At 40.1% G+C, this 26,493-nt stretch overlaps 1 protein-coding gene across 9 annotated transcripts in view; it reads left to right on the top strand.

Moving 5' to 3' along the window:
* Positions 1 to 26,493, top strand: part of MLLT10 (MLLT10 histone lysine methyltransferase DOT1L cofactor) — a 212,401-nt gene that overhangs the window by 49,991 nt on the left and 135,917 nt on the right. For 8 of the 9 annotated variants that reach the window (XM_030819220.1, XM_030819221.1, XM_030819217.1 and 5 more), the window contains 2 exons: positions 1,164 to 1,218; positions 10,159 to 10,268. In XM_030819220.1, coding sequence (XP_030675080.1) covers positions 1,164 to 1,218; positions 10,159 to 10,268 — 165 coding nt within the window. Of the gene's footprint in view, positions 1 to 1,163; positions 1,219 to 10,158; positions 10,269 to 26,493 lie in introns of those variants that run through there. The other variant, XM_030819224.1, reaches the window with a different exon arrangement.

Here is a 26,493-nt window from a genome sequence, read left to right as displayed (position 1 = left end):
GTCTCGAACCCCTGGGCTTAAGTGATCTGCCTACCTCAGCCTCCCTAAGTGCTGGGATTACAGGTGTGATCCACTGTGCCCGGCCTATATTACTATATTGTATGCTGCAAAACCTCTTTTGGAAACAAAGTGGGATATAAATAATACTCGAGTGAGACTTTCAGGAACATGTTCTTCATAGTAAGACAATGCCATTGAAACTTACTGTGTTTCATAAGAAGTGGTAGTACTGGCTCTACATTTATTTTTGGTTTTAAATTCTGAGCACGGGAAGGAGACGGATCCACAATAAATTTTGAGTACTATTGTGTTTGAATAATAATAGCTGATTAGCCTAATTCCTTTCAGAAGGGAAATCAGCATGCATGAGATCATTTCTTGCCACTTAAAATTCTAAATTCTAGAGTTTGGCTCTTTAAGAGAAACCAGACGTCAGTACTTGACGGCAGTCATCCTAGCTGACCATAAGACAGGAAGTAAACAGGTAATGGGCAAATGTTAAAAGCCTTGCCCCATTCCTGTGTTGAGAGGACCTTTTGGTTTTTTTCCCACTCCCCAGGTAAATAATCCCAGCATCTTTGTGTTTTTATTAATGTAAGATTTAAAAAATTGTGGCAGGAGTTTTGTTTTGTTTTGTTGTGTTTCTTTTAGTTGGAATTTCGTTCTTGTTGCCCAGACTGGAGTGCAATGGCGCGATCTTGGCTCACCGCAACCTCCACCTCCTGGATTCAAGCAGTTCTCCTGCCTCAGCCTCCCCAGTAGCTGGGATTACAGGCATGCGCTGCCATGCCTGGCTAATTTTTTATTTTTAGTAGAGATGGGGTTTCTGCATGTTGGTCAGGCTGTTCTCGAGCTCCCGACCTCAGGTAATCCGCCCGCCTCAGCCTCCCAAAGTTCTAAGATTACAGGCATGAGCCACCGCGCCTGGCCCATGGCAGGAGTTTAGAAGTTAAAATGTACTTTAAAAAAATTACTTGTCCTCTGAAGAAGATCACATGTCATCGAGAACAACTGTTTGTGAAGAATGTTCTGAAATATTCTTGGGGGGCAACTAGGACAAATGCTGCTCTCACATTTTCAGTAGTTTTGAAGTTGCAGGGAAGATACTACATTTTTGATTATCTGAAATATTTCATCATTACCTATTTCTTTTTTTTTTATAGAGATGTGAACTTTGTCCCCATAAGGATGGAGCTTTAAAAAGAACAGATAATGGGGGTAAGTGCAGAGATTTCTTGAAAAAAAAAAAAAATTACTGAAAACTGGGACAGTGGAGTATTTTCAAATATTTGGTAGTTTATTTTATTTCATCAAATTAAACAGTGTTTTCTACTCATTTTTAACAGTAGTGGCTATAATTTATGAATCCTTATTGTATTGACCCACGATTTTTCTACTTTGCAGACAAACTTAAGCATTGGCTATTTTATGCAGTATGATCTATTAAATACATACTTCTAATTTAAATTCTTATGTTTTTGGCTGGGCGAGGTGGCTCACACCTGTAATCCCAGCACTTTGGGAGGCCAAGGGAGGTGGATCACCTGAGGTCAGGAGTTGGAGACCAGCCTGGCCAACATAGTGAAACCCGGTTTCTACTAAAAATAGAAAAATTAGCTGGGCGTGGTGGGGCCTGCCTGTAGTCCCAGCTACTTGGGAGGCTGAGGCAGGAAAATCGCTTGAACTTGGGGGATGGAGGTTGCAGTGAGCTGAGATTGTACCATTGCCCATTAGCCTGCATGACAGAAGGAGACTGTCTCCAAAAAAAAAAAAAAGTATTTTTTTAAATGGATATAGTTTCTTATATTAGGAATTTTTTTTGAAAAATGAGCCACATTTTTTTGTTGTTGTTGTTAGACCTAAAATCTGTTGTTTTAAATTCTTTTTTTCTGTTTTGTGTATCTCTAGACAGATGATGTTTCTAGTGAATGTTTTTTTTTGTTTGTTTTTTTTTGAGACGGAGTCTCGCTCTGTCGCCCAGTCTGGAGTGCAGTGGTGCAATCTTGGCTCACTGCAAGCTCCGCCTCCCGGGTTCACGCCATTCTCCTGCCTCAGCCTCTCCGAGTAGCTGGGACTACAGGCGCCCGCCACCACGCCCGGCTAATTTTTTTTGTATTTTTAGTAGAGACGGGGTTTCACCGTGTTGGCCAGGATGGTCTCGATCTCCTGACCTCGTGATCCGCCCGCCTCGGCCTCCCAAAGTGCTGGGATTACAAGCGTGAGTCACCGCACCCGGCCTGTGAATGTTAATTTTATTTAACTCTGAGGATCTTGTGGCTTGAATATAAAGAAATGTTGACTTTTAGGCTGGGTATGCTGCCTGACACCTGTAATCCCAGCTCTTTGAGAGACCAAGGTAGGAGGCTCACTGGACCATAGGAGTCTGAGACCATCCTGGGCAACATAGGGAGACCTTGGTCTCTGCAAAAGTAAATATAAAAAATAAAAATAAAAAGACTTAGTTACACATGGTGGCACATGCCTGCAGTTCCAGCTACTTGGGAAGCTGAGCAGGAGGATAGCTTGAGTCTGGGAGGTCAAGGCTGCAATGAGCCATGGTCACACCACTGTACTTCAGTCCCTGGGATGGGTGAAAGTGAGACCCTGTCTTAAGAACAACAACAACAACAAAAGCTGACTTCTGTATCATATTTTGGTATGCTTTCCTGTGAACCCTTGTATATTACTCATTTTCTTCTCCACTTTCAGTTATCTTTGTCAGAGAAATCATATTTTTCTACAGCTCAGTACTATTCTGAAATGTGTAGACATGAGTTTATTAGACCATGGCATATATGATGAGGCAGCTAAAAAAAGGTTAAGCTGCTATTACTGTACTCTTCTCCATTTTGGGTAGCCACCTCTAAAGTAGTTTTGGCATAGGCTAGAGTAATGGTGTGAGTAAATAAAAGGGAAAAGTAGAATGATTTTGGCTAGCTATATATATTTTACAGTTTAATCTTCAGACTATGTTTTACAGTCAGATTGTACAGAATTTAAAAATACGTTGAAAACTCTTACTGTTATTCCTCTTCCCCATCTGCCCAGTTTATCAGTAGCTTTCCTGCTACTATGTAGTAATTACTTTCTTGCATATCTTTCTAGGTTTCTTTTGCATATTCAAATGTGAATAGACAAAGACTTATTTACTCCCTCCATCTTTATACAAATGGGTTAATATTATATAGTCTTCTGCGTCTTAATTTATTTCACTGAACAATTTATCTGTTTTTTTTTTGAGACTTTGCTTTTCTTTTTTCTTCGATTTTCTTTTTTTTGAAGCTTCACCCATTTGCCCAGGCTGGAGTGCAGTGGTGCAGTCTCAGCTCACTGCAGCCTCCACCTTCTGGGCTCAAGCGATTCTCCTGCCTCAGCCTCCCAAGTTGCTGGGATTACAGGTATGTGCCACCACGCTCGGCTAATTTTTGTATTTTTAGTAGAGATGGGGTTTCACGATGTTGGCCAGGCTGGTGTTGAACTCCTGACCTCAAATGATCCTACTGCCTCGGCCTTCCAAAGTGCTGAGATTACAGGTGTGAGTCACTGCACCTGGCATGAACAATTTATCTTGTTATCAGTATAGAGCTTTTTTTTTCTTTTTAACCATGTTATCTAATATCTAATCAATCAGTTCTTGATGCACTTTCTCATCTTCTGCTTTGATGACTAACTCTTGTATATATGTCATTTTGCTTGTATACAAGTATATCTATAGGATTATTAATTTCCATAGGTGGAAACATTGAGTCAAAGGAGTTTTGCAGTTAATTTTGATGAATACTCCCAAATTATTTGCCCTTTAGTTTTTCCAATATATGAATAAAAAAGCTGTTCTTCATACCTTTGGTAATCTAACAGGTAAAAGTTTGTATATCCAAGCAGTAGTTTTGCATTTCTCTTAATATTAGTGAAGTTCACATCTTTTTATAGTTTGAAGAGCAATTTGTTTTTTCTCTTCTGTGGTCTGTTTTTTGACTTGGTTGTTGATCTTTTTCTTTTTTTTTTGAGACAGGGTCTGCCTCTGTCATGAAGGCTGGAGTGCAGTGGCTTGATCTTGGCTCACCGCAGCCTCTGCCTCCCCCGTTTAAGGGACTCTTCTGCCTCACTCACCCGAATAGCGGGGATTATAGGCGCACGCCACCATGCCCAGCTGATTTTTCTATTTTTAGTAGAGATGGGATCCACCCACCTTGGTCTCCCAAAGTGGTGGGACTACGGGTGTGAACCACCATGCCCAGCCACAATTGTTGATCTTTTTAGTTTGATTTATTGGAGTCTTCATAAGGAGCCCCTTATATATTATTATGCTGCCTTGATATGAGTTGGTCTAATTTTTGCCCATCTGGTTAGTCTTTGTTTATATTGTGTGCTTTTAAAAAAATTTTTTTTACCATGCATGAGTTTTTGATTTTAATTTTGTTCAATTTATTAATCTTTCATGACATCTGTATTTTGAGTTATTAGTTAGAAATGTCTTCACTATTCTAAAGTTTTGTTTTTTTTTTTTTAAGTGACAGGTTTTCATTCTGTTGTTCAGGCTGAAGTGCAAGTAGCAGGATCCTAGCTCACTGTAGCTTTGTAGTCCCGAGCTCAAGTGATTTTCCTGCCTCAGCTTTGAGAGTGTTGGAATTACAGGAATGAGCCACTGCACCTGGTGTAAACCTTCCATCTTATTAAATATTTCCTATTCTGGTTTGTTTCACTCATTCCATTCTACCCTCTCTATTAGCTTAAAAAACTTAACATTACTATGTGCTTTTTTCCTCTTTCTGAGTCCTCTGAAACTCTTAGGATACTGTAAATTCACTTGTCCATCTCCTGACATATATTTTATTTTTGTCATGTACTTTCATTCTCTGTTTCTTTAAGAATTATAGTGATTTTGTCAGGTGTTTGTTGAGGATTGTGCTAGTCACTTAAAATGAAACAGTTTGTGTAAATTTGGTGTTATTTTTCTTTGAATTCTATATAGAACTTCGTGAGAAACTGAAACTTTTCTGGGAAAATTTTTGATAAATTCGTTTTTTTGACAAAATTATAGGGACATTCCTTTCCCCTCTTTCCCTTTCCCTTCCCCTTCCCTTTCCCTTTCCCTTCCCCTTTCTCTCTCTCTCTCTCTCTCTCTTTCTTTTTTAACAGTGTATCACTTTGTTGCCCAGGCTACAGTGCAGTGATGCAGTCATAGCTCACTGTAGCTTCAAACTCCTGGATTCAAGTGATCATTCTGCCTCAGCCTCCTGAATAGGTGGGACCACAGGCACACCATGCCTGGCCAATATTTTTTTCTTTTTGTATTTTTTGTAGAGACAGGCGATCTCGCTTTGTTGCCGAGGGTGGTCTCGAACATCTGGGCTCAAGCTATCCTCCTGCCTCATCCTCTCAAAGTGTTGGGGTTACAGGCTTGAGCCCTTGGGCCTGACCTATTTTTATACACTTAAGTCAATTTTGGTGAGCTCTGTTTTTCCAAGAAATTTAACTACTTTGTATAAGTTGCTGAAATTGTTGGACTAACATTGCCGATAGTATTTTTTTTTTTTTTTTTTTTTTTGAGATGGAGTCTTGCTCTGTCACCCAAGCTGGAATGCATTGGCATGATCTCGGCTCACTGCAGACTTCACCTCCCAGGTTCAAGTGATTCTCTGCCTCAGCTTCCCACGTAGCTGGGATTACAGGCAGGCACCACCATGCCCAGCTAATTTTTGTATTTTTAGTAGAGACGGGATCTCACCATGTTGGCCAGTCTGGTCTTGAACTCCTGACCTCAGGTGATCCACCCACCTTGGCCTCCCAGAGTGCTGGGATTACAGGCGCGAGCCACCACACCCGGCCGCCAATAGTATTTTATTATTATTTTGTTAGTTTTGCTAGCAATGGTAGTAATTACCCCATTGTTATTCCTGATGTTGGCGATTTGTGTTCTGTTTTTTTCTTTGTTTTTATTTTTATTTTTTTGACCAGTCCAAATAGAATTGTTCAGTTTTATTGACTTTTTTAAAGAAAGTTTTGGGCTTTGTTAATTTTTTATGCCATCTCCCTGTTTTCTATTTTGTTAAACTTCTGTTCTTTATTATTTCCTTCCTAGTACTTACTATGTGTTATATTTTCCTCTTGTTTTCTAACTTATAAAGGTGGAACCTTAGGTCTTTTATTTTAGATATTCTTTTCTAATGAAAATGTATATGCTGTAAGTTCCTCTCTATTGCTTTTATTGAATCCCACAAGTTGTGTTTTTTTGTTTCTGTTGTTTTTTTTTTTTGCTGTTGTTGTTTTGAGACAGGGTCTCAGTTTGTCACCCAGGCTGGAGGGCAGTGGTGTGATCTTGGCTCACTGAAGCCTTGACCTCCTGGGTTCAAGCGATCCTCCTACCTTACTCCCTGAGTAGCTGGGACTACAGGTGCACGCCACCTTATCCGGCTAATGTTTTTGTATTTGTTGTAGAGACAGGGTTTCACCATGTTGCCCAGGCTGGTCTCGAATTCCTGAGTTCAAGCGATTAACAGGCATGAACCATTGCCCCCAGCCTATGTCTCAAGTTTTGATAAATTTCGTATTTGTTGCCATTCCATTCAAGACATTTTCCAGTTTCCCTTGTGACTTTCTCTTGACTATCTTAGTCTATCTTGGACAGAAGTAGAAGTCTTCTGTTGTTTGTTCGTAACGTTGATTTTCCCTCTTATTTCTTATTTCTCTTCTGTTCTTTTTGTGATTATTTTTTAGTGCTGTATTTTAATCAGTTTAACAATGCAACTAGTTAGTATTGTATTTAAATTTAATTATATTAAATTGCTTTAAATTGCCTTTTTGGCCATATCTCTTCCTATATATATACACAAGTGTTTATATTTATCTATATAGTGGTTGCTGTAGGGATTATAATTTTCTTATCAGTAAATTCATGCTACTGAGTGTACCACTTTTTTTTTTCTTTTTGAAATGGAGTCTCGCTGTATTGCCCAGGCTGGACTGCAGTGCCACTATCTTGGCTCACTGCAACCTCCACCTCCCAGGTTCAAGCAGTCCTCTTGCCTCAGCCTCCTGAGTAGCTGGGACTACAGGCACACACCACAACACTCAGCTAATTTTTGTATTTTTAGTAGATACATGGTTTCACTATTTTGGCCAGGCTGGTCTGAAACTCCTGACCTCAAGTGATCTGCCTGCCTTGGCTATCCAAAGTGTTGGGATTACAGGCGTGAGCCACTGCACCTGGCCTGTGTGTACCACTTAACACGAAATGTGGAATGAAACCGTATAGACTTCTTTTACCTGTTCTTTTTCCAGTCTTTGTTATAGTTCTATAGGAAAGCTACATACATTCACAAACCCTACCAGTGTTTTAATATTTAATGTAAGTGGTCATTTGTATTGTAAATGAGTGTGAAGGCATTATTGTTTTATATGTTCATTATATATTAAATGTACCTACATGTTTATCACTCTTTATATTTTTTTTCAGTTCTGAGCTTCCTTCTGGAATCATTTTCGTATTACTCATGGAAAATTGTTTGGTGTTCCCTTTAATGGAAATCTTTTAAAAAATGTTTTCTGGCTTTATTTAGTTATCCAGTTTTTTGTTTGATAACTTGCCTTTTGTCTTTAAGATTTTCATTTCTTTCCCTTAGTTTTCTGTAGTTTTATTGTTCCTTGGTGTATATCTTTATTTACTCTGATTTATAGTGGTTCTTCAGTCAGTGGCTTTGGGTCTTCTGTTGTGGAAAATTTTTAGGTATTATCAATTCAGATAATGCTTTCGTGCCATTTTCTCTCTCATATTTCTCTGAGACTCTGATTATATGTGTGTTAGACCTGCCTGCCTATGAAATTTTTCATGTGTCTTATTCCATTTTTTGTATTTCTTACTTTTGTGCTAACATTCTGGATTTCTTCTGACCTGTTTTGTTCCTACTAATTCTCTTTTCATCCATGTCTAAACCGTTGTTAATCCCACCCATTGATTTTTTTTTTTTTTCTTGAGATAGGGTCTCTGTCACCCAGGCTGGATTGCAGTGGCACAATTATAGTTCACAGCAACCTCCAACTCTTGGGCTCAAGCAATCCTCCCACCTCAACCTCCTGAGTAGCTGGGACTATAGGTGCATGCTGCCGCACCTGACTCATTATTTTTTTTTTGTAGAGATGGGGTCTCACTTTGTTGCCTAGGGTGGTCTTGAACTCCTGATCTCAAGCGATCCGCCTCAGCCTTCCAAAGTGTTGGGCTTACAGGTGTGAGCCACTGTGCCTGGCTGATTTCTAAATATCCTCTTTACTTCTGGAATTTTGATTTATTATTATAGTTTTCAGTTATTTGCATCAATTTAGAATTTTGTCTTGTGTGTACTTGATCATAGTAAGCATACTTATTTTAAAATCTTTATCTGATAACTCCAAAATGCTGATCTGTTTTGATTTTGTTGTTTCTCCTTATTTTCATTCATATTGTCTTGTCTGTCATGTGTTTGGTACTTATTGTGCTGGAAATTATGTGTAATGAGGAAATTTTAGGCTGGGTGTGGTGGCTCATGTCTGTATTCCCACCACTTTGGGAGGCTGAGACTGGCGGATCACTTGAGGTCAGGAGTTCAAGACCAGCCTGGTCAACATAGTGAAACACCGTCTCTACTAAAAATACAAAAATTAGCCCCGTGTGGTGTTGGGCACCTGTAATCCCAGCTACTTGGGAAGCTGAGGCAGGAGAATTGCTTGAACTGGAAGGAGGAAGTTGCAGTGAGCTGAAATCATGCCAGTGCAGTCCAGCCTGGGCGACAGACAAAGGCTTTGTCTTTAAAAAAAAAAAAGGGGAGAAATTACTTGTAGCCAAGATGATACTATTTTCTTTTAGAGAGGACAGATGTATATTTGCATCTGCTTGGTGCCTTGGGGGTTGTAATTTAGGATTACCTTCGTCAAATTTCAGTTTGAGATGGTCAGAGGCCTGGTGTAGTCTCTTTGAGGGTCTATGTACTTTTTGTGTATTGTTACCCCTGGTTTGCCCTTCACTGTTGCATCTGAAAGGAGAGGGGTTTACTTGTTCCCTTTTTCTGTTGATTGTTTGTGAATGTACATCCCTGTACTGTTAGGCCTCTGAGTTTGTCAAAAGTACCCTTCAGGCTCGGCGCAGTGCTCACGCCTGTAATCCCATCACTTGGGGAGGCTGAGGTGGGTGGATCACCTGAGGTTGGGAGTTCAAGACCAGCCTGACCAACATGGAGAAACCCCACCCCTACTAAAAATACAAAATTAGCCGGGTGTGGTGGTGCATGCCTGTAATCCCAGCTACTCGGGAGGCTGAGACAAGAGAATTGCTTGAACCCAGGAGGCGAAGGTTGCGGTGAGCCGAGATCGCGCCATTGCTCTACAGCCTGGGCAACAAGATCGAAACTCAATCTCAAAAAAAAAAAAAAAAAAAAAAAGGACCCTTCATCCTCACCACAGCTCTCTCTGAAATAGGCAAATGTTTCCTGGGCAAAAGTGGCCAAAAACTGTACCTAGGACTTTCATTCTTTTCCGGTTTTAGCCCAGAAGTTCCTCACTATCATATCAGCTCTTTAATACCTTCAGTCGGGAGGCTGAGGCAGGAGAATTGCTTGAACCTGGGAGGCGGAGGTTGCGGTGAGCCGAGATTGCGCCATTGCACTCCAGCCTGGGCAACAAGAGCGAAACTCCATCTCAAAAAAAAAAAAAAATTAATGTGAAATTTAACACATTTCAAATTAAAATAGTGAAATGATTGTTATTACTAATATTAAAAATATTGACACTAAGAATTTCATGTTGACATTTAAAAGGATTAAGATAATTAAATTTTATCATAAGTATTAAACTTTCAAAAACTCCTTTTATAGTGGTTCTCAGAAGTAGTGTTGATCTGAGTATTTAGTCTGCCTGTATAAGAAGTGTTAGTGCCAACATCTGAATTTATAAATGTTTCCCTTTATTTATGTTACTGTACATCATAACTGGGGAAATGATTAAGAATGCTTTTTTTAGTAGTGGTTTGAGTATTCTCAAGCAATGGAAGTAAGACAGCAATGAGAATTTGTTAATGTCTTTGTTGTGCATTTGTTTCAATAGACATTTAAGGGATCTGTTAAGGAAGTTAATGATGTTAATTTGCTTTTGATAAAACTGAAAAGATGACATTTATTTATTTATTTTTAGGTTGGGCCCATGTGGTTTGTGCCCTGTATATTCCAGAGGTACAATTTGCCAATGTTTCCACAATGGAACCAATTGTTTTACAGTCGGTTCCACATGATCGTTATAATAAGGTACAGTGGATATTATTTTATTACTGTTTGAATATCACTACTGGGAAGTAGAAAGGAAGTTTTTGTGTTTTTAAAATCCCAGGTCTCCATCAAATTCAGCGAGATTTGGAAAAAAAATTACTACACCAAACTACAGTTACTAAAATGTTATTAATATATTACTAAGGGCACAGGAGTACAAAGCAAGCAAAGCTGTGTTACCTTTTATAGTAACCTAGGTATTTAGTATTCTACGATTTACAGGATATTTTAATCCTTACAGATTGGTGCTTTATGAATTACTGACCTCTTTTGCTCTTTCAAGTATCAAGAGTCTGTTAAATTTGAATTATTGTTTTGCATAATATTCATTACAGTGTATCATACATTCTTTTTTGAAGAACAGTCCTATATTAGAATGTTACTTGTCTCCTCCTCCCAAAGTTATTTGTACCCCAAGATATGGTTTCTATCGTTGGCCTTAAAAAAAAAGTTTGCTTTTTTCCTGTATATTTTTCTTCATTTAGTACATATATATTATTGTTTTATTCTCCTGTGCATTTTAGGTTTTACCATTACCCAATGTACCTTTAAATATAGTTTGATTATTTAATTGAAGGTACACATTCCATCCGTGGAAGAAATTGCAGCCAGCTTTAAGATTTTAAATGTTTTTGTGTAAAAAAACTTTTTATTTTGTAATTAATATTTATTTTAAAAACTTGAGAATACAGACAAGTAAATAAATATAAGACAAAAATCATTCATAATCTTCTTCAGGCTCATCCAGGTTTTTTTCTGTGTATTTTTGCTTATAGTGTATGCTTACAAAAAAGTTGATCATTTTTGCTTATATTTTTTGTTTGCTTTTGAAACTTACACAGCATCTTTTGTGAGTCAATAAATTGTGTTTCTGCTGTATTTTTAATAGATACTTAGTCTGTAATACAAAATATCATGAGATTCAACAAACTGTAAATTGAATTAAGCAACCCTTTGTGGTTGAAGGGGGGCCCAGTTTTGTGTCTGGCATTTAGTATACACTGCTAGCATCTATGTAAAAGTGTGTGAACATTTTGGAAGCTTCAATAAATACATTGTGTGAAATTGTCCTCTGGAAGTTACACTGTATTAGCTATATGTGAGATTGCTCATAACCCTATATTATGTTAGGTACACTGTGTTACCCTTAAAAAAACTTTGCTATTCTTTCTAGTAAAAAAATATATTAAAATGTTTGAGTTTCTTTGAGTACTGGTAAGGTTAATTATTTTAAAGTGTTTTTTTTTTTAAGATTATTCATGTATGTTAATTGACCTTCCATATCTGTTTATTTTAATATTATAATTTTTTTTACGAAGTGTTTTATATTAGAGATCATATTATTTTGTCTTATATATTTGCTGTGTGTGTTTTTTCCCATAATTTAACATTTGGTTTTTAATTTTTTTACGTCTTCATAGCTTTTGTTGTTGGGATTCTAGCAGGTTAATTTTTTCTAATGCAGAAGTTTACATTTTTGAGGTAATTTACGCAAATGCTCATTATTGTTTCTGCCTTTGATGCTGTGCAAAGAAAATCTTTATATTAATGCACTTTTTTTTTTTTAGTGCTTTGGAAGTTCATTTTTAAAAACCTTGTTTTTCTTTTTAATTTTAAAAGCATTAAAACTTACAAACAGGTTGCAGGAATAGTACAAAAGAACTCTTCCTTCCCTAAACCATTTGAGAGTAACTTACCAATATAATATGCTGTCACCCCTGAATACTTCAGAGTTTCCCATAAAGAAGGATATTCTCTTGGGAATATGCAATATGCCATCAAAATAAGGAAATTAACAGCGATACATTATTACTGTCTGATCTTTGGAACCCATTCATATTTTTATAGGCATATTCTTTTTTTTTTTTTTTTTCTTTTTGAGACAGAGTCTCGCTCTGTCACCCAGGCTGGAGTGCAGTGACGAAATCTTGGCTCACTGCAAGCTCCGCCTCCCGGGTTGACGCCATTCTCCTGCCTCAGCCTCTCCGAGTAGCTGGGACTACAAGCGCCTGCCACCACGCCTGGCTAATTTTTTTGTATTTTTAGTAGAGATGGGATTTCACCGTGGTCTCGATCTTCTGACCTCGTGATCCGCCCGCCTGCCGCCACCCCTAGGCAACCCCAGCGTGAGCCACCGCGCCTGGCCTAGGCATATTCTTTATAGCAAAAGAATCACAAACTGCATTTTGACTCTTTGGTCTTTTTATTTATTTTTTTATTTTTGTACAGAGTCTCACTCTGTCACCCAGGCTGGAGTGCAGTAGCGCAGTCTCGGCTCACTGCAAGTGAGTAGCGCAGTCTCGGCTCACTGGGTTCAAGTGATTCTTGTGCCTCAGCCTCCCGAGTAGCTGGGATTACAGGTGTGCACCACCACATCCAGCTAATTTTTTTGTGCTTTTAGTAAAGACAGGCTCTTGCCATGTTGGCCAGACTGCTCTCGAACTCCTGGCCTCAAGTGATCTGCCTGCCTCAGCCTCTGAAAGTGTTGGGATTACAGGCGTGAGCCACCCCACCCGGGCCTCTTTGGTCTTTTTAAATCTCAAATAGTAACTCAGTCTTTCCCTGAGTTTCATAACTTTGATACTTCTGAATATTACAGGCCAGTTATTTTGTAGAATGACCGCCTATTTGGATTTGCCTGATGTTTCATCATGATTAAATACAGTTATGTTTTTAGCAGGAGTATCACATATGTGATTCTGTGTTCTTTGCATCTTATCAGGTGGTACATAATTTCAGTTTTTCCTTGATCACTTGGTTAAGGTGTGTCTGTCAGTTTTCTCCACTGTGAGGTTTATCTTTTTTCTCTTTATAGTCAGTATAGATTTTGTGGGGGAAGTACTTCATATATAAACATCTTGTTCCTTGTGCCTTTTCCTCACTAATTTTAGCATTCATTGATGTTTCTTGACCTAATTCATGACTAGGATTGACGGCAAGTAGTGGTTTTCTAATTTCACCCTTTTGTTTTACATTCATCAGTTGACATTCCACTGTAAGGTGAAGCTTTCTTTACTTCCTGATTATTTGTATTAGTATGGACTTATGCTATTTTATTTTAATGGGTCATATTCCACTAATGTCATTTATTTTGATGTTCATACTGCCTCATGTTTGCCTGGTGGGACCTCTTTAAGCTGGCTTGTGTGCCTTTTGACCTATCATTTCAGAGAAGCATTTCTCTACTTCTGACACAACAGTATAATCTAGGCTCATCTTGTATTATTCCTGCTGTGGTTCTGAAATCACCATTTCTCTGAGGAACCTTGATTTCTTTTAGGTGAGAATAATATTTAGAAGCCAAAGTGGGTGCTAGGTGTGGGTTATTGCTACTCTCAGTCAGCATGGCTAGGAAATGTGTGTTTGTATGTGTGTGTATTCCTATGGAGATACATATTTCTATAAATTCACATCTATTGTTTCTATATCTGTGTAGAAAACTGTGGGCCAGGCGTGATGGCTCATGCCCGTAATCCTAGCACTTTGGGAGGCCGAAGCCAGCGGGATGACTTGAGGTCCGGAGTTAGAAACCAGCCTAGCCAATGAAACCCGTCTCTACTAAAAATACAAAAATTAGCTGGGCATGGTGGTGCACGTCTGTAATCCCAGCTGCTTGGGAGGCCGAGGCATGACGAGAATCACTTGAGTCCTGGAGACAGAGAGGGTGCAGTGAGCCAAGATCACACCACTTCACTCCAGCCTGGATAATGGAGTGAGATTCTGTCTCAAAAAAAAAAAAAAAAAAAAATTGGCTGGGCCTGCTGACTCATGCCTCTAATCCCAGCATTTTGAGAGACCCAGGCAGGTGGATCACGAGGTCAGGAGTTCAAGACCAGCCTGACCAAGATGGCAAAACCCCGTCTCTACTAAAAAATACAAAAATTAGCCTGGTGTAGTAGCGGGCGCCTGTAATCCCACTACTCAGGAGGCTGAGGCAGGAGAATTGCTTGAACTTGGGAAGCGGAGGTTGCAGTGAGCCGAGATCACGCCACTGCACCTCAGCCTGGGCAACAGAGTGAGACTCTGTCTCAAAAAAAAGAAAAAATTAGCTGGCCATGGTGGTGGACGCCTGTAATCCCAGCTACTGGGGAGGCTGAGACAGGAGAATTGCTTGAACCTGGGAAGCGGAGGTTGCAGTGAGCCGAGATTGTGCCACTGCACTCCAACCTGGGCGACAGAATGAGACTCCGTTTCAAAAAACAAAAAGAACAAGCTGTGAGGTCACAATACTTTTGATTCTTTATGTGAATATACATACACACACAAATCTCTATTACTGCATCCATCTCTGTATACTGAACTCCATATGCTCATGGTAACTTCTCCAAATCTAACCCAACAAAACAGGGTTCATTTTAATTTTTTCCCCCGTATTTATGATTCTCAGACAGAAACCTGACTCAATATTTTTTTTTTTTTTTTTTTTTTTTTTTTTGAGACAGAGTCTTGCTCTGTCGCCCAGGCTGGAGTGCAGTGGCGCAATCTTGGCTCACTGCAAGCTCCGCCTCCCAGGTTCACACCATTCTCCTGCCTCAGCCTCTCCAAGTAGCTGGGACTACAGGCGCCCGCCACCGCGCCCGGCTAATTTTTTTGTATTTTTAGTAGAGACGGGGTTTCACCGTGGTCTCGATCTCCTGACCTCGTGATCCGCCCGCCTCGGCCTCCCAAAGTGCTGGGATTACAAGCGTGAGCCACCGCGCCCAGCCTTCAATATTTTTAATAGTTTACTTATTTGATCGTCTCTAGTGTTTTGACATACCTTCTGTTGCTGTTCTACCTAACGCAGATGCTATTCTAACCCAGTTCAGGGTTGCTGCTGCTTTCCTGCATGCCAGTCCTTTTCACCCCTCTTGGGATTTGATATTCAACTTCAATTCACTACTTCCACTTTGGTTGATCTTTTTGCCTTGCTCTGAGATTGTCCCCACCCCTATCCCCAACCCCTTAGGGGAGCCAGCCTTACTCAGGCTCTTATACTTGTATTGGACTGCCCCCTCCTCCCCAGCATGGATAATTACTATGGTTGAACCCACGTCATGGCTTTTTTTTTTTTTTTTTTTTTTTTTGATACAGGGTCTCACTTTGTCACCCAGGCTGGAGTGCAGTGGTGCAGTTTTGGCTCACTGCAGCCTCGACCTCTTGGGCTCAAGCAGTCCTTCCACTTTAGCCCTCTAAGTATGTGGGACTACAGGCGCACCTATCACACCTGGCCAAGTTTTTTGTATTTTTTTGTAGAGTTGAGGTTTCATCATGTTGCCCAGGCTGATCTTGAACTCCTGAGCTCAAGTGATCTGCCTGCTCTGGCCTCCCAAGGTGCTAGGATTACAGGCATGAGCCACCATATGAGCCCAGCCCCATCTCATGGCTTTAAGACTAAAATGTTGAAGTAGAAAAGGAGCGAAGGTCGACCAAAGAAGGAATTATTTAGATATAAACATTTTATTAGCCTAGAATTAATTTTAGAATATGGTAAGATATGTGCCCAACTTTCCCTTCCCACCTGGTTAGTCAACTTTTTCAACACTATTGCTGAATAATCTGTTTTCCATTGTGATTTGAAATATTATTTGAATCATTACTAAATTCTTGAATACTTGAATATGTTTCTGGACTTTTTATGTGTTCCGTTGGTATGTCTATTTATCCTGGCACCACACACACTATTTTAAATTATTGTGGCTTTATGTACATTTTAGTACATGGTAAGACAAATATTATCATGTATTTATTTTTCTAGATGAACATTAGGACTAATAAAAGCACAATTTAGACTATATTAGAGTTACAGTGAAATACTGTTTTAGGGATGAATATATTTTTACAATATTGAATCTTTCCTTCCAGAAACATGGTGTATCTGTTTATCAAGTTTACTTTTTTCTTCTATTTCTTTCCTTTTTATTGCTTTTCATATATGCGATCGCTTTATGTTTGTTGGATTTTTGTTGATGATGATTTGTTTTGTTCTACTTACTGTTAGAATAGGCTCAGTCATGCCTGTAGTCCTAGCACTTTGGGACACCCAGGCAGGAGTATCGCTTGAGCCCAGAAGTTTGAGACCAGCCTGGACAACAAGTGAGACCCCATCTCTACAAAAAAGAAAAAATTTAGCCAGGTGTGGGGAGGCACACGCGTCTGTAGTCTCATCTACTCAAGAGGCTGCTGTGGGAGGATCCCTTGAGCCCAGGAGGTCGAGGCTGCAGTGAACCATGATTGTGCCCCTGTACCCCTGCCTGGGCAACAGAGCAAGACCCTGTCTCAAAAAAGAACAGTAAGCAAAAAAACAAAAAACAAAAAAGAAAAAAAGTTAATGGACCGGGTGTGGTGGCTCACACTTATAATTTCAGTACTTTGGGAGGTTGAAGTAGGAGGAATGCTTGAGCCTAGGAGTACCAGACCAGCCTGGGTAACATTCTGAGACCCCACCTCTGCAAACAAGAAAAACAATTAGCCGGGCATGGTGGTGCTCGCCTGTAGTCCCTCCCCACTACTCGAGAGGCTGAAGTGGGAGGATCACTTGAGCCTGGGAGATCAAGGCTTTAGTGAACTATGATTGTGTGACTGTACTCCAGCCTAGGCAACAAAGTGAGACCCTGTCTGAAAAAAATAAAAGTTAATAATAAGATTTTGTTCATATATATTCTTTATGCCTAATAATGGGGCATGCAATTCTGCAATGACAGGAATGATTGGAAAATGGTTTGGAAGACATCAGTCCTTACTGGATGGTAGCTCATAAAGGATAAGTTTGGGAACATTTATTTACTGGGCATTTACTATGGACCTACTTTGTATCAAGCATTGTGTTAGATACCAGGAATTCAAGGATAAATAAAATAGGGGGTTCCCCTCCTCAAGTAGGAAGACAAGTAAATACATGTATGAAAATTAAAATATGTATTACATAATAATAAGGCTGAATGGAGTATTATGGGTAAATAATGAAAGGAGGGATTATTCTTGTCTCAGGAATTGAGTAAGGCGTACAAAGAGCTTCTAGGGCTTTGCAGAATAATTAGACATTTGACCTGTGCAGAAAAGGATCGAATAAAAATTTCAGGCAGAGAAAGCGACGTAACCTTAGGATAGCAGGTGCAAAGGGAAGAAGTGGTAGGCATGTTCAGAGAATAAAAAATAATCCTATGTGGCTAGAACATTGTGGAATTTAGAAAAAAAATGAAATTTTGTGAGTACTAGGAAAAAAATTTGCTAGAATATCTTTATTGTGTATCTAAATAGCAGAGAATTCACTGTATTGACCTGCTAAGTTTTTTACATGTTGTTAAATATATAATGGCCAGTTTTTTTTTTTTTTTTTTTTTTTTTTTTTTTGAGAGACAGAGTCTCGCTCTGTTGCCCAGGCTGGAGTGCAGTGGCACGATCTTGACTCACTGCAAACTCCACCCCCCCAGGGTTCACGCCATTCTCCTGCCTCAGCCTCCCGAGTAGCTGGGACTACAGGTGCCCGCCACCTCACCCAGCTAATTTTTTGTATTTTTAGTAGAGACGGGGTTTCACTGTGTTAGCCAGGATGGTCTCGATCTCCTGACCTCATGATCCGCCTGCCTCGGCCTCCCAAAGTGCTAGGATTACAGGCGTGAGCCACCGCGCCCGGCCAATAATGGCCAGTTGTAAAAATATTTATTTATTTTAATAGGTTTTTGGGGAACACATGGTATTTGGTTACATGACTAAGTTCTTTAGTGGTGATCTCTGAGATTTTGGTGTACCCATCACCCAAGCAGTTTACACTGTGCCCAATGTGTAGTCTTCTATCTCTCACCCCATTCCCATCCTTTCCCCCAAGTCCCCAAATTTCATTGTGTATCATTCTGATCCCTTTGTGTCCTCATAGCTTAACTTCCTTTTATTTATTTGTTTTTTTTTTTTTTATTGTTTTTTTTTTTGAGACAGAGTCTTGCTCTGTCACCCAGGCTGGAGTGCAGTGGTTCACTCTTGGCTCACTGCAACCTCTACCTCCTGGGTTTAAGCAATTCTCGTGCCTCAGCCTCCCAAGTAGCTGAGATTACAGGCATGCATCACCACTCCCAGCTAATTTTTTTGTATTTTTAGTAGAGGCAGGTTTTCGCCACATTGGTCAGGCTGGGCTTGAACTCCTGGCCTCAAGTGATCCGCCCACCTTGGCTGCCTCCCAAAGTTCTGAGATTACAGGTGTGAGCCAGTGTGCCTGGTCTGTTGATTTTTTATAGAGACAGGATCTCCCTATGTTGCCCAGGGTGGTCTCTAACTCTTGGTCTCAAGGAATCCTCCTACCTCAGCCTCTCAAAGTGCTGGGATTACAGTCGTAAGCCAGCACCCCTGGCCAGTGGCCAGTTTTTGTAAAATTTAAACCATTGGATCCTATTTTTATATTTTGACTGCTAATATTTTTTTCTGTTACATGCATTAACTCATGATTTCACTGACATATTTTGTTAAAATTACCTTTTAATAAGTTTTCAGAAATGTGAAGATTGTGGCAACAAAGAGATTTGTGAACTTTTTGGGGGTAGAAGCTTGTATTCTTCAGAGTCAAGGAAGCATTCATTTTAGAAAGCTACAGTTTCCATAGAGAGTAGTTAGCAGATGATGAGTATATCATGTATATTTGTATATATATATATATTTTTAATTGTCCTTCTTTATTGGATGGCCCTGAAGTAAAGAGTGTTTATAAGTGTAGGAAGGATGATCATAGGCCAAAGAAACAAACAAAAACATCAAAAAACATGATGTCATCTAATTGTAAGAGTAAACCTAACGGAAGTCTTAGAAATTGCTAACCTGTCTCCCCCTTATTTTTTTCCAAAAGTAATAGTAGTGGATAGCAATTAAGTTTTTATCAGTATATTTAATGTCTGTGTAAAATTTTTTTTTTTTTTTTTTTTTTTTGAGACAGAGTCTTGCTCTGTGGCCCAGGCTGGAGTGCAAGTGGCACGATCTCGGCCCACTGCAACCTCCACCTCCCGAGTTCAAGCCATTCTCCTGCCTCAACCTCCCAAGTAGCTGGGACTACAGGCCAGGATGGTCTCAATCTCCTGACCTCGTGATCTGCCCACCTCGGCCTCCCAAAGTGCTGGGATTACAGGTGTGAGCCACCGCGCTGGCCAGGACTTTTTTTTTTTTTTTTTTTTGAGATGGAGTCTTGTTCTGTCGCCCAGGCTGGAGTGCAGTGCTGAGATCTCAGCTTACTGCAACCTCTGCCTCCCAGGTTCAAGCAGTTCTCCTCTCATAGCCCCTCAAGTAGCTGGGATTACGGGCATACACTACCACACCCAGCTAATTTTTTTTTTTTTGAGGCAGATTCTCACTCCATCACTCAGGTTGGAGTGCAGTGTTGTGAACTTGGCCCAGTGCACCCTCTCTGTCTCCCAGGTTTAAGCGATTCTCGTCATGCCCCAGCCTCCTGAGTAGCTGGGATTATAGGCATGGACCACCATTTTTCGTGTTTTTAGTAGAGACGGGGTTTTGCCATGTTGGCCGGGCTGGGCTCGAACTCCTGACCTCAAGTGATCCAGTGGCCTTAGCCTCCGAGAGTGCTGGGATTACAGGTGTGAGCCACTGCGCCTGGCCAAGTAAAAGATATTTTCAAAAGCACTAAATATTCTTTATGGGTTTTAGGACTCCCAAAAATGAGGTTTCAGGTAAATAGGGAAGTTGAACATTTCATCTATCTGCTCATTCATCTTGTCCTCATTTATGGCATGTCCTCTTGTATGTGCCAGGTCTGTATGGTGGATAGATGTGCATAAATCAGTGATTGCTGAACAGTAATATGTGCAAGGATTTTCGAGGAACAGCTAATGTCCACCTAACCTTTAACAGGACTGAGGAAAGAGGGAGGGAGGTATCTTAGAAAAGGTGGCAGTTTTTCCTAAGAGTAAGAAAACTCCAGGTGCTGGCTGTGAAGAGAGGAGAAAGGAAGGAGCACACGAGTGGCTGTTAATTTTACAGATTGAAGGAGCAGAAGCTTTGAAGTGGGAAATAACAAGGACAGTGGTGAGCAGTGGGAGGGATTTCGGATGGTGGCAGGGGGAAGGGTAGTGTTATTAAGACCCTGAATATGCTAGGCAGAATGCTGAGAGAGACTGTCAAGGGTCAGATGTTCAAGCACCTCATGCATCATGTTAAGGAGCCTAAAGTTTATCCCTGTTGAAGGGTTTTTATGTTCAGAAAGGATATGCTTAGGCCTGTCATTCTAATGGATCGGGGGAAGGAGGATTGGGAGATGGAAGATAGAAGAGACAAGAGACCTAAAATCTATTTAGACTCGACAGTGTCGCAGAGGTACTAATGAGGATCTGAAATAGTAGGAACAATGGGACAGAGACATTCAGTAATATGTAAGAGCTTCAGCTGACCAGCCTGGTGATCAGTTTAATGTGACAGAGAAGAGGGAGGAAGAAATATCAGAATGGGTTTTCCATTTCAAGAATATAAGTGCTAGGCGCATCACCACCACCTGAGATAGAACACACACACACACACACACACACACTGAGTTAATTGAAACATTTCTTAGAATGAAGAGATAGACACTAAGCTTTAAATTCCTGGCTTATGTTCATGGAACATATTACCCTGTTTGTAAAACAAGTCTTGTGTCTACAAATTGTTCACTGGCATGTATTAATGAGATTATAATAAGGCCCCTAATATTCATATTTGTATGAAAGCATTGAATATATTTGCATTTGTCTATATCTAATAAACGTTTATTTTTGCTTGGCACTTTATACTAGTTACTTAGATGAGTGCTTAAATTAATTTTTCTTTTCTGGAGAATTGAATCATTTTGAAAAGCAAAATCTTGCAGTTCTATCTGTAAAAAAATTCTTTTGCTCTTTTTGATATATCAGCTGATTCTCATTTTGAAATTTTCTATTTGACTTCTCTCTGTTGTCTTTGTGTGTTCTCTCTCTCTCCAGCCCCCTCTCCCCAACCCTAGTTACACATTCTCTTACACTTGGTATTCTCTTTTTCTCAGGAATAGTAAACTATTATTCATTATATTTGTTTCTTGTAGTCTCTCCTCCCTTCTCCCTCCCCTCTTCTTTTTTGTCCAACATGGCCTCACTGTTGCCCAGCCTGGAGTGCAGTGGTGCGATTACAGCTCACTGTAGCTTCTACTTCCCAGCCTCAAGCAATCGTCCCACCTCAGCCTCCTGAGTAACTGGGACTACAGGCATGCACCATCATGTCTGGCTACTTTTGTTTTATTTTCTGTAGAGATGGGATCTCACTCTGTTGCCTAGACTGGTCTTGAACTTTTGGATTCAAACAACCCCCCTGCCTTGGCCTCCCAAAGTATTGGAATTACAAACGTGAGCCACCATGCCTGGCCTCTTCGTGTCTTTTGTGCTTGTCAACTTGATACATTATTTGCTTTCTTACTCTCAACAGTTCCAAGACTCAAAGGCCTATTTATTTGATAAGGACTGTGGAAGAATGGCACTATAGTATCTCTCATTGTTATTTCTTTTCTCTTGGCTACCAAAGGCAGCAAGCATTCCAATCTAAACTTTTGGAAATGGCAGTGTATAGTAGCTAACTTAAAGTCGTTCATGAGATTAAAATCTGTAATCTCACTCACCAACATTGCCTATCTCAGTACTTTTCTTTTTGTAATATTTATTTATTTAGAGACAGAGTCTTACTCCGTCACCCCAGGGTGGAGTGCAGTGGACAGTTATGTCCACTCAAGCGGGCCTCAAGCAATCAGTCCTCCCACCTCAGTCTCCTGAGTAACTAGGAGTACAGGTGCCACCACTACATCTAGTTTTTTAAAAAAATATTGGTAGAATTGGTAGAGAGACAGCGTCTTGCTGTATAGCCCAGGCTGGTCGTGAACTCCTGGCCTCAAGTTATCCTTCCACCTCAGCCTCCCAAAATGCTGGGATTACAGTCAGCCACTATGCCTGGCCCTATCTCCGTTTTTTTTGTTTTTTTTTTTTTAAATATATTTATTTGGCTTCTGGAGTACTCTAGATGATAGGTATTTAATATAATCTGATAAGAAATTTATTGGGAGATTTTACAAAAACTGATACTTCAGGGAAGGTTACATTGCTGGGCAACATCGTATCAAAATAAGACAGGTCAAATTTGAGAAATCTGTGATTCTACAGGTTACCCTACAGGTAACTGACTCAATGTCTCAGTCCTAAATTTCCAGGAGAGCAATTCTGGTATAAGCACCTGGATTTAGAAGCTATTTTCACCTAGACAAACATGAGTACCTAGGCACCATTCCATTATTAGAAATTGAGCATAGATGCTAATTTCTAGAAAAGAGAGATGGGTTGTCCAGGTGGGCAACAAGTTGCAGTTTTGATCAGACTGCTGCTGCTGGTAATTTTTTTTCCAGCTACAAAGTTCCAGGATACACAGTTTGCCTCTTTCTCCCCTACCCCCAGCTGGCCCCCCCATTATAGGTCGGATTTATTTATTTTTTTGAAAGTTGATAGCATTGACGTATCCTGGAATCGTGACCATGTAAATTCCCAGATAACACACCATGTGATAATCTTTTTATAGGGTTATGTCAATAATCTTTTGTATGTACCACCTGTTCCCCACAGTGATGAAGAAACAAAGGAATGCATGCTAGTTGCAAAAAGTCTGAGTGAAGTAGACTCCTAGATTAACGTATCTTATGTGACACTAGGGGCATATAGATCATTTTTAAGGGAATATAAGTAACTGTGATGGTTAATGTTTACAAACTGGTTTTAATTTTTCAAATCTGTTGTTGTGCCATGTAATCCATTATGGTTTTCTTCACATAAACATTTAAATGGAGTTTTTTCCTTTATCTAAACTCTCTTTTTTTTTTTCCTTGAGACGGAGTCTTGCTCTGTTGCCCAGGCTGGAGTGCAGTGGCGTGATCTCGGCTCACTGCAAGCTCCACCTCCCGGGGTTCACGCCATTCTCCTGCCTCAGCCTCCCGAGTAACTGGGACTACAGGCGCCCTCCACCAGGCCTGGCTAATTTTTTTTGTATTTTTAGTAGAGACGACTTTCACCGTGTTAGCCAGGATGGTCTCAATCTCCTGACCTTGTGATCCACCCGCCTCGGCCTCCCAAAGTGCTGGGATTAGAGGCGTGAGCCACTGCGCCTGGCCTATCTAAACTCTTAACCAAAAAAATTTTTTTCTTTTTTTTTTTGAGATGGAATCTAACTCTTCTTCCCAGGCTGGAGTGCAGTGGTGCGATCTTGGCTCACTGCAACCTCCTCCTCCCGAGTTCAAGCCATTCTCCTGTCTCAGCCTCCCGAGTAGCTGGGATTATAGGTGTCCACCACCGTGCTCAGCTAACTTTTTTTTTGTATTTTTAGTAGAGGCGGGGTTTCATCATGTTGGCCAGGCTGGTCTCGAATTCCTGATATGAGGTGATTTGCCCACCTTGGCCTCTGAAAGTGCTGGGATTACAGATGTGAGCCACTGTGCTAGCCTTGATCAATTTCTTTTATGCCTGATATAAAGAACAGCTTTGGGGCTTATTTCCAATTTTATTCAAATGTTTTCTAACTTGTTTGCTTCTGCTTTTAAAGCTTCAATACTTAATCTACTTATTATAACATTCTTTTATTAAGAATTTAGTTCTGAAATTGTCAAATATGTAAAACAGTAAGCAATAATGTAACAAACACCCTGGGTACATTCATCACCCAATTCTAACATATGACCAGCTCATAGCCAATTTTTCATACACCCCCTGTAGTAGGGCTGCTGTAACAAAATACCACAAACTGGGTGACTTGAAGCAGCAGAAATTTCTTCTTACAATTAAAGAGGCTACAAGTCTGAAATCAAGATATCAGCTGGGTGGATCCTTTTGAGAACTCTTAAGGGAAATCTGTTCATGCTTCCTAGCTTCTAGTGATGGCTGTCAATGGTTGACAGTTTTTGTTGTTGTTGTTGTTTTTTTAATCACCCTAATCTCTGCTTCTATCTTCACATTCCATTCTTCCTTTGTCTCTGTCTCCATATGGCCATCTTCTTATTAGGAGATCAGTCATATTGGATTAGGGGCCTGCCCTACTCCATCATGTGACCTCATCCTAATTACATTTGCAATGATCCTTTTTCCAAATAAGGTTACTCTCTAAGATACTGGGAATTAAGGACTTCACATACATTTCTTGGGGACCACAGTTCAACCCATAGCAGTCTGCCTTCTGGACCCCCCAAAATTTATGTTCTTTCCACATACAAAATAGATGCGCTGTATCCCAATAGCCCCCAAAAGTGTTAATCCATTTTGATGTAAACTCTGTAAGTAAGTCTCACATCTTACCTGAATATAATAAACTCAGAAAGTCCCAAATCTCATCTTCTGAATCATCGGAATTGGCGATGGATTAAGACTGGTTAATCCTGAAGCAAAATTTCTCTCTCTGCTGGGCATCTCTGGTGGCTCACGCCTGTAATCTCAGGACTTTGGGCGGGCTGGAGTTCAAGACCAGCCTGGCTAACACAGTGAAACCCTGTCTCTACAAAAAATGCAAAAATTAGCCAGGTGTGGTGGCACACACCTGTAGTCCCAGCTACTCGGGAGGCTGAGGCAGGAGAGTCGCTTGAAGCTGGGAGGCAGAGGTTGCAGTGAGCCGAGATTGTGCCATTGCACTCTAGCCTGGGTGGCAAGAGTGAGACTCTGTCTAAAAAAAATAATAATAATAACTTCAATTTCTAAAGCTGTGATACATAGAAAACAAGTTATCTGTTTCTGAGATGCATTGGTGGGACAGGTGGAGAAGCATTCCCATTCCAAAAGAGATAAACTGGAAGGAAAAAAAGGAGTTTAAAGCAGATTTGCAAGTCTGCAGGACAAATTCCATTCAGTTCTGAGACTTGAAAATAGTGCTTTGTGCCTTGATATTCTGTTCTGTAGACCCATTGACATGGCCTTACCCCTTGGTCCTGGATTGGCAGCCTGCCCATTTTTTTTTTCTTATGACTACTTAGTTCCTGTTTTTTGTTTTTTGTTTTATTTCTACTTTTTTAATCTTAAGTACAGATGCTTCTTGAGTTATGATGAGCTTACATTCTGATAAGGCAGGAGTATTATTTGAGCCCAGGAGTTTGAGGCTTTAGTGTGTGATTATTGCACCTGTGAACAGCCACTTCACTGCAGCCTAGGCAACATAGACCCCATCACTTTAAAAAAAAAAAAAAAAAAAGAAGTATACCTTACTTATCTAACATCTTGGCTTAGCCTAGTCTACCTTAAACATGCTCAGAACACTTACATAGCCTATAGTTGGGAAAAATCATCTGTCTACACGGTTCACTGGACAAGCAAGCATTGGTTGTTTAGTCTCATGATGGCGTGGCTGACTGGGAGTTGTGGCTTGCTGCCGCTGCCCAGCATCACAAGAGAATATTGTACTAATGTGTATCGCGTTTGCATCATGGTGGTAAAGTTGAAAAACTGTAAGTAGAATGATTTTAAGTTGGATACCATCTATAGATACTTTCTAGTATACCGTTTTCATTTCTTTTATTTTTCATTTTTATTTTATTTTATGCATTTTTTTGAGATAGGGTCTTGCTCTGTCACCCTGTTTGGAGTGCAGTGGCACTGTCACAGTCACTGCAACATCAACCTCCCGGGTGCAAGTGATCCTCCCCGTTCAGCCTCGCAAGCAGCAGGGGCTACAGCCATATGCCATCATGCCTAAGTTTTTTATTGTTTATAGTCACTGGGTATGTTGCCCAGGCTGGTGTCAAACTCCTGGGTTCAAGCTATCCTCCTGCTTTAGTCTCCCAAAGTGCTGGGAACTACAGGTGTTTGGCTCACTGGCCTAGCCTTTATGATTTTTAAAACGATTTTTCTTGGGTTATTTTCTTAGTGGTGGTTGTAGGGCTATCTTTATCCTAACTTGCTAGACTGTACTTAATTTTAGTAAGATGTATAAGCATATCTTTTTTTTTCTTAAGCATATCTCATTTTATTGGGCTTCTTTTTATTGTACTTCACAGGAATTGCATGGTTTTTTTCTTTTTTACCAAATTGAAGGTTTGCGGCAACCCTGGAGTAAGCAATTCTTTCGGTTTCATTTTTCCAACAGCATGTGCTCACTTAGTGACTCTTTGTCCCTTTTTGTTAATTCTCATAATATTTCACACATTTTCATTATTATATGTTACGGTTATGTATGATCAGTGACCTTTGATGTTACCGTGAGGTGAAGTTAATAAATG

Source organism: Nomascus leucogenys, chromosome 9 (genome assembly GCF_006542625.1).
Source record: "Nomascus leucogenys isolate Asia chromosome 9, Asia_NLE_v1, whole genome shotgun sequence".
NCBI lineage: Eukaryota > Metazoa > Chordata > Mammalia > Primates > Hylobatidae > Nomascus > Nomascus leucogenys.
The sequence above is the reverse complement of the archived record's forward strand: the minus strand, read 5'-3'. Positions and strand labels throughout refer to the sequence as shown.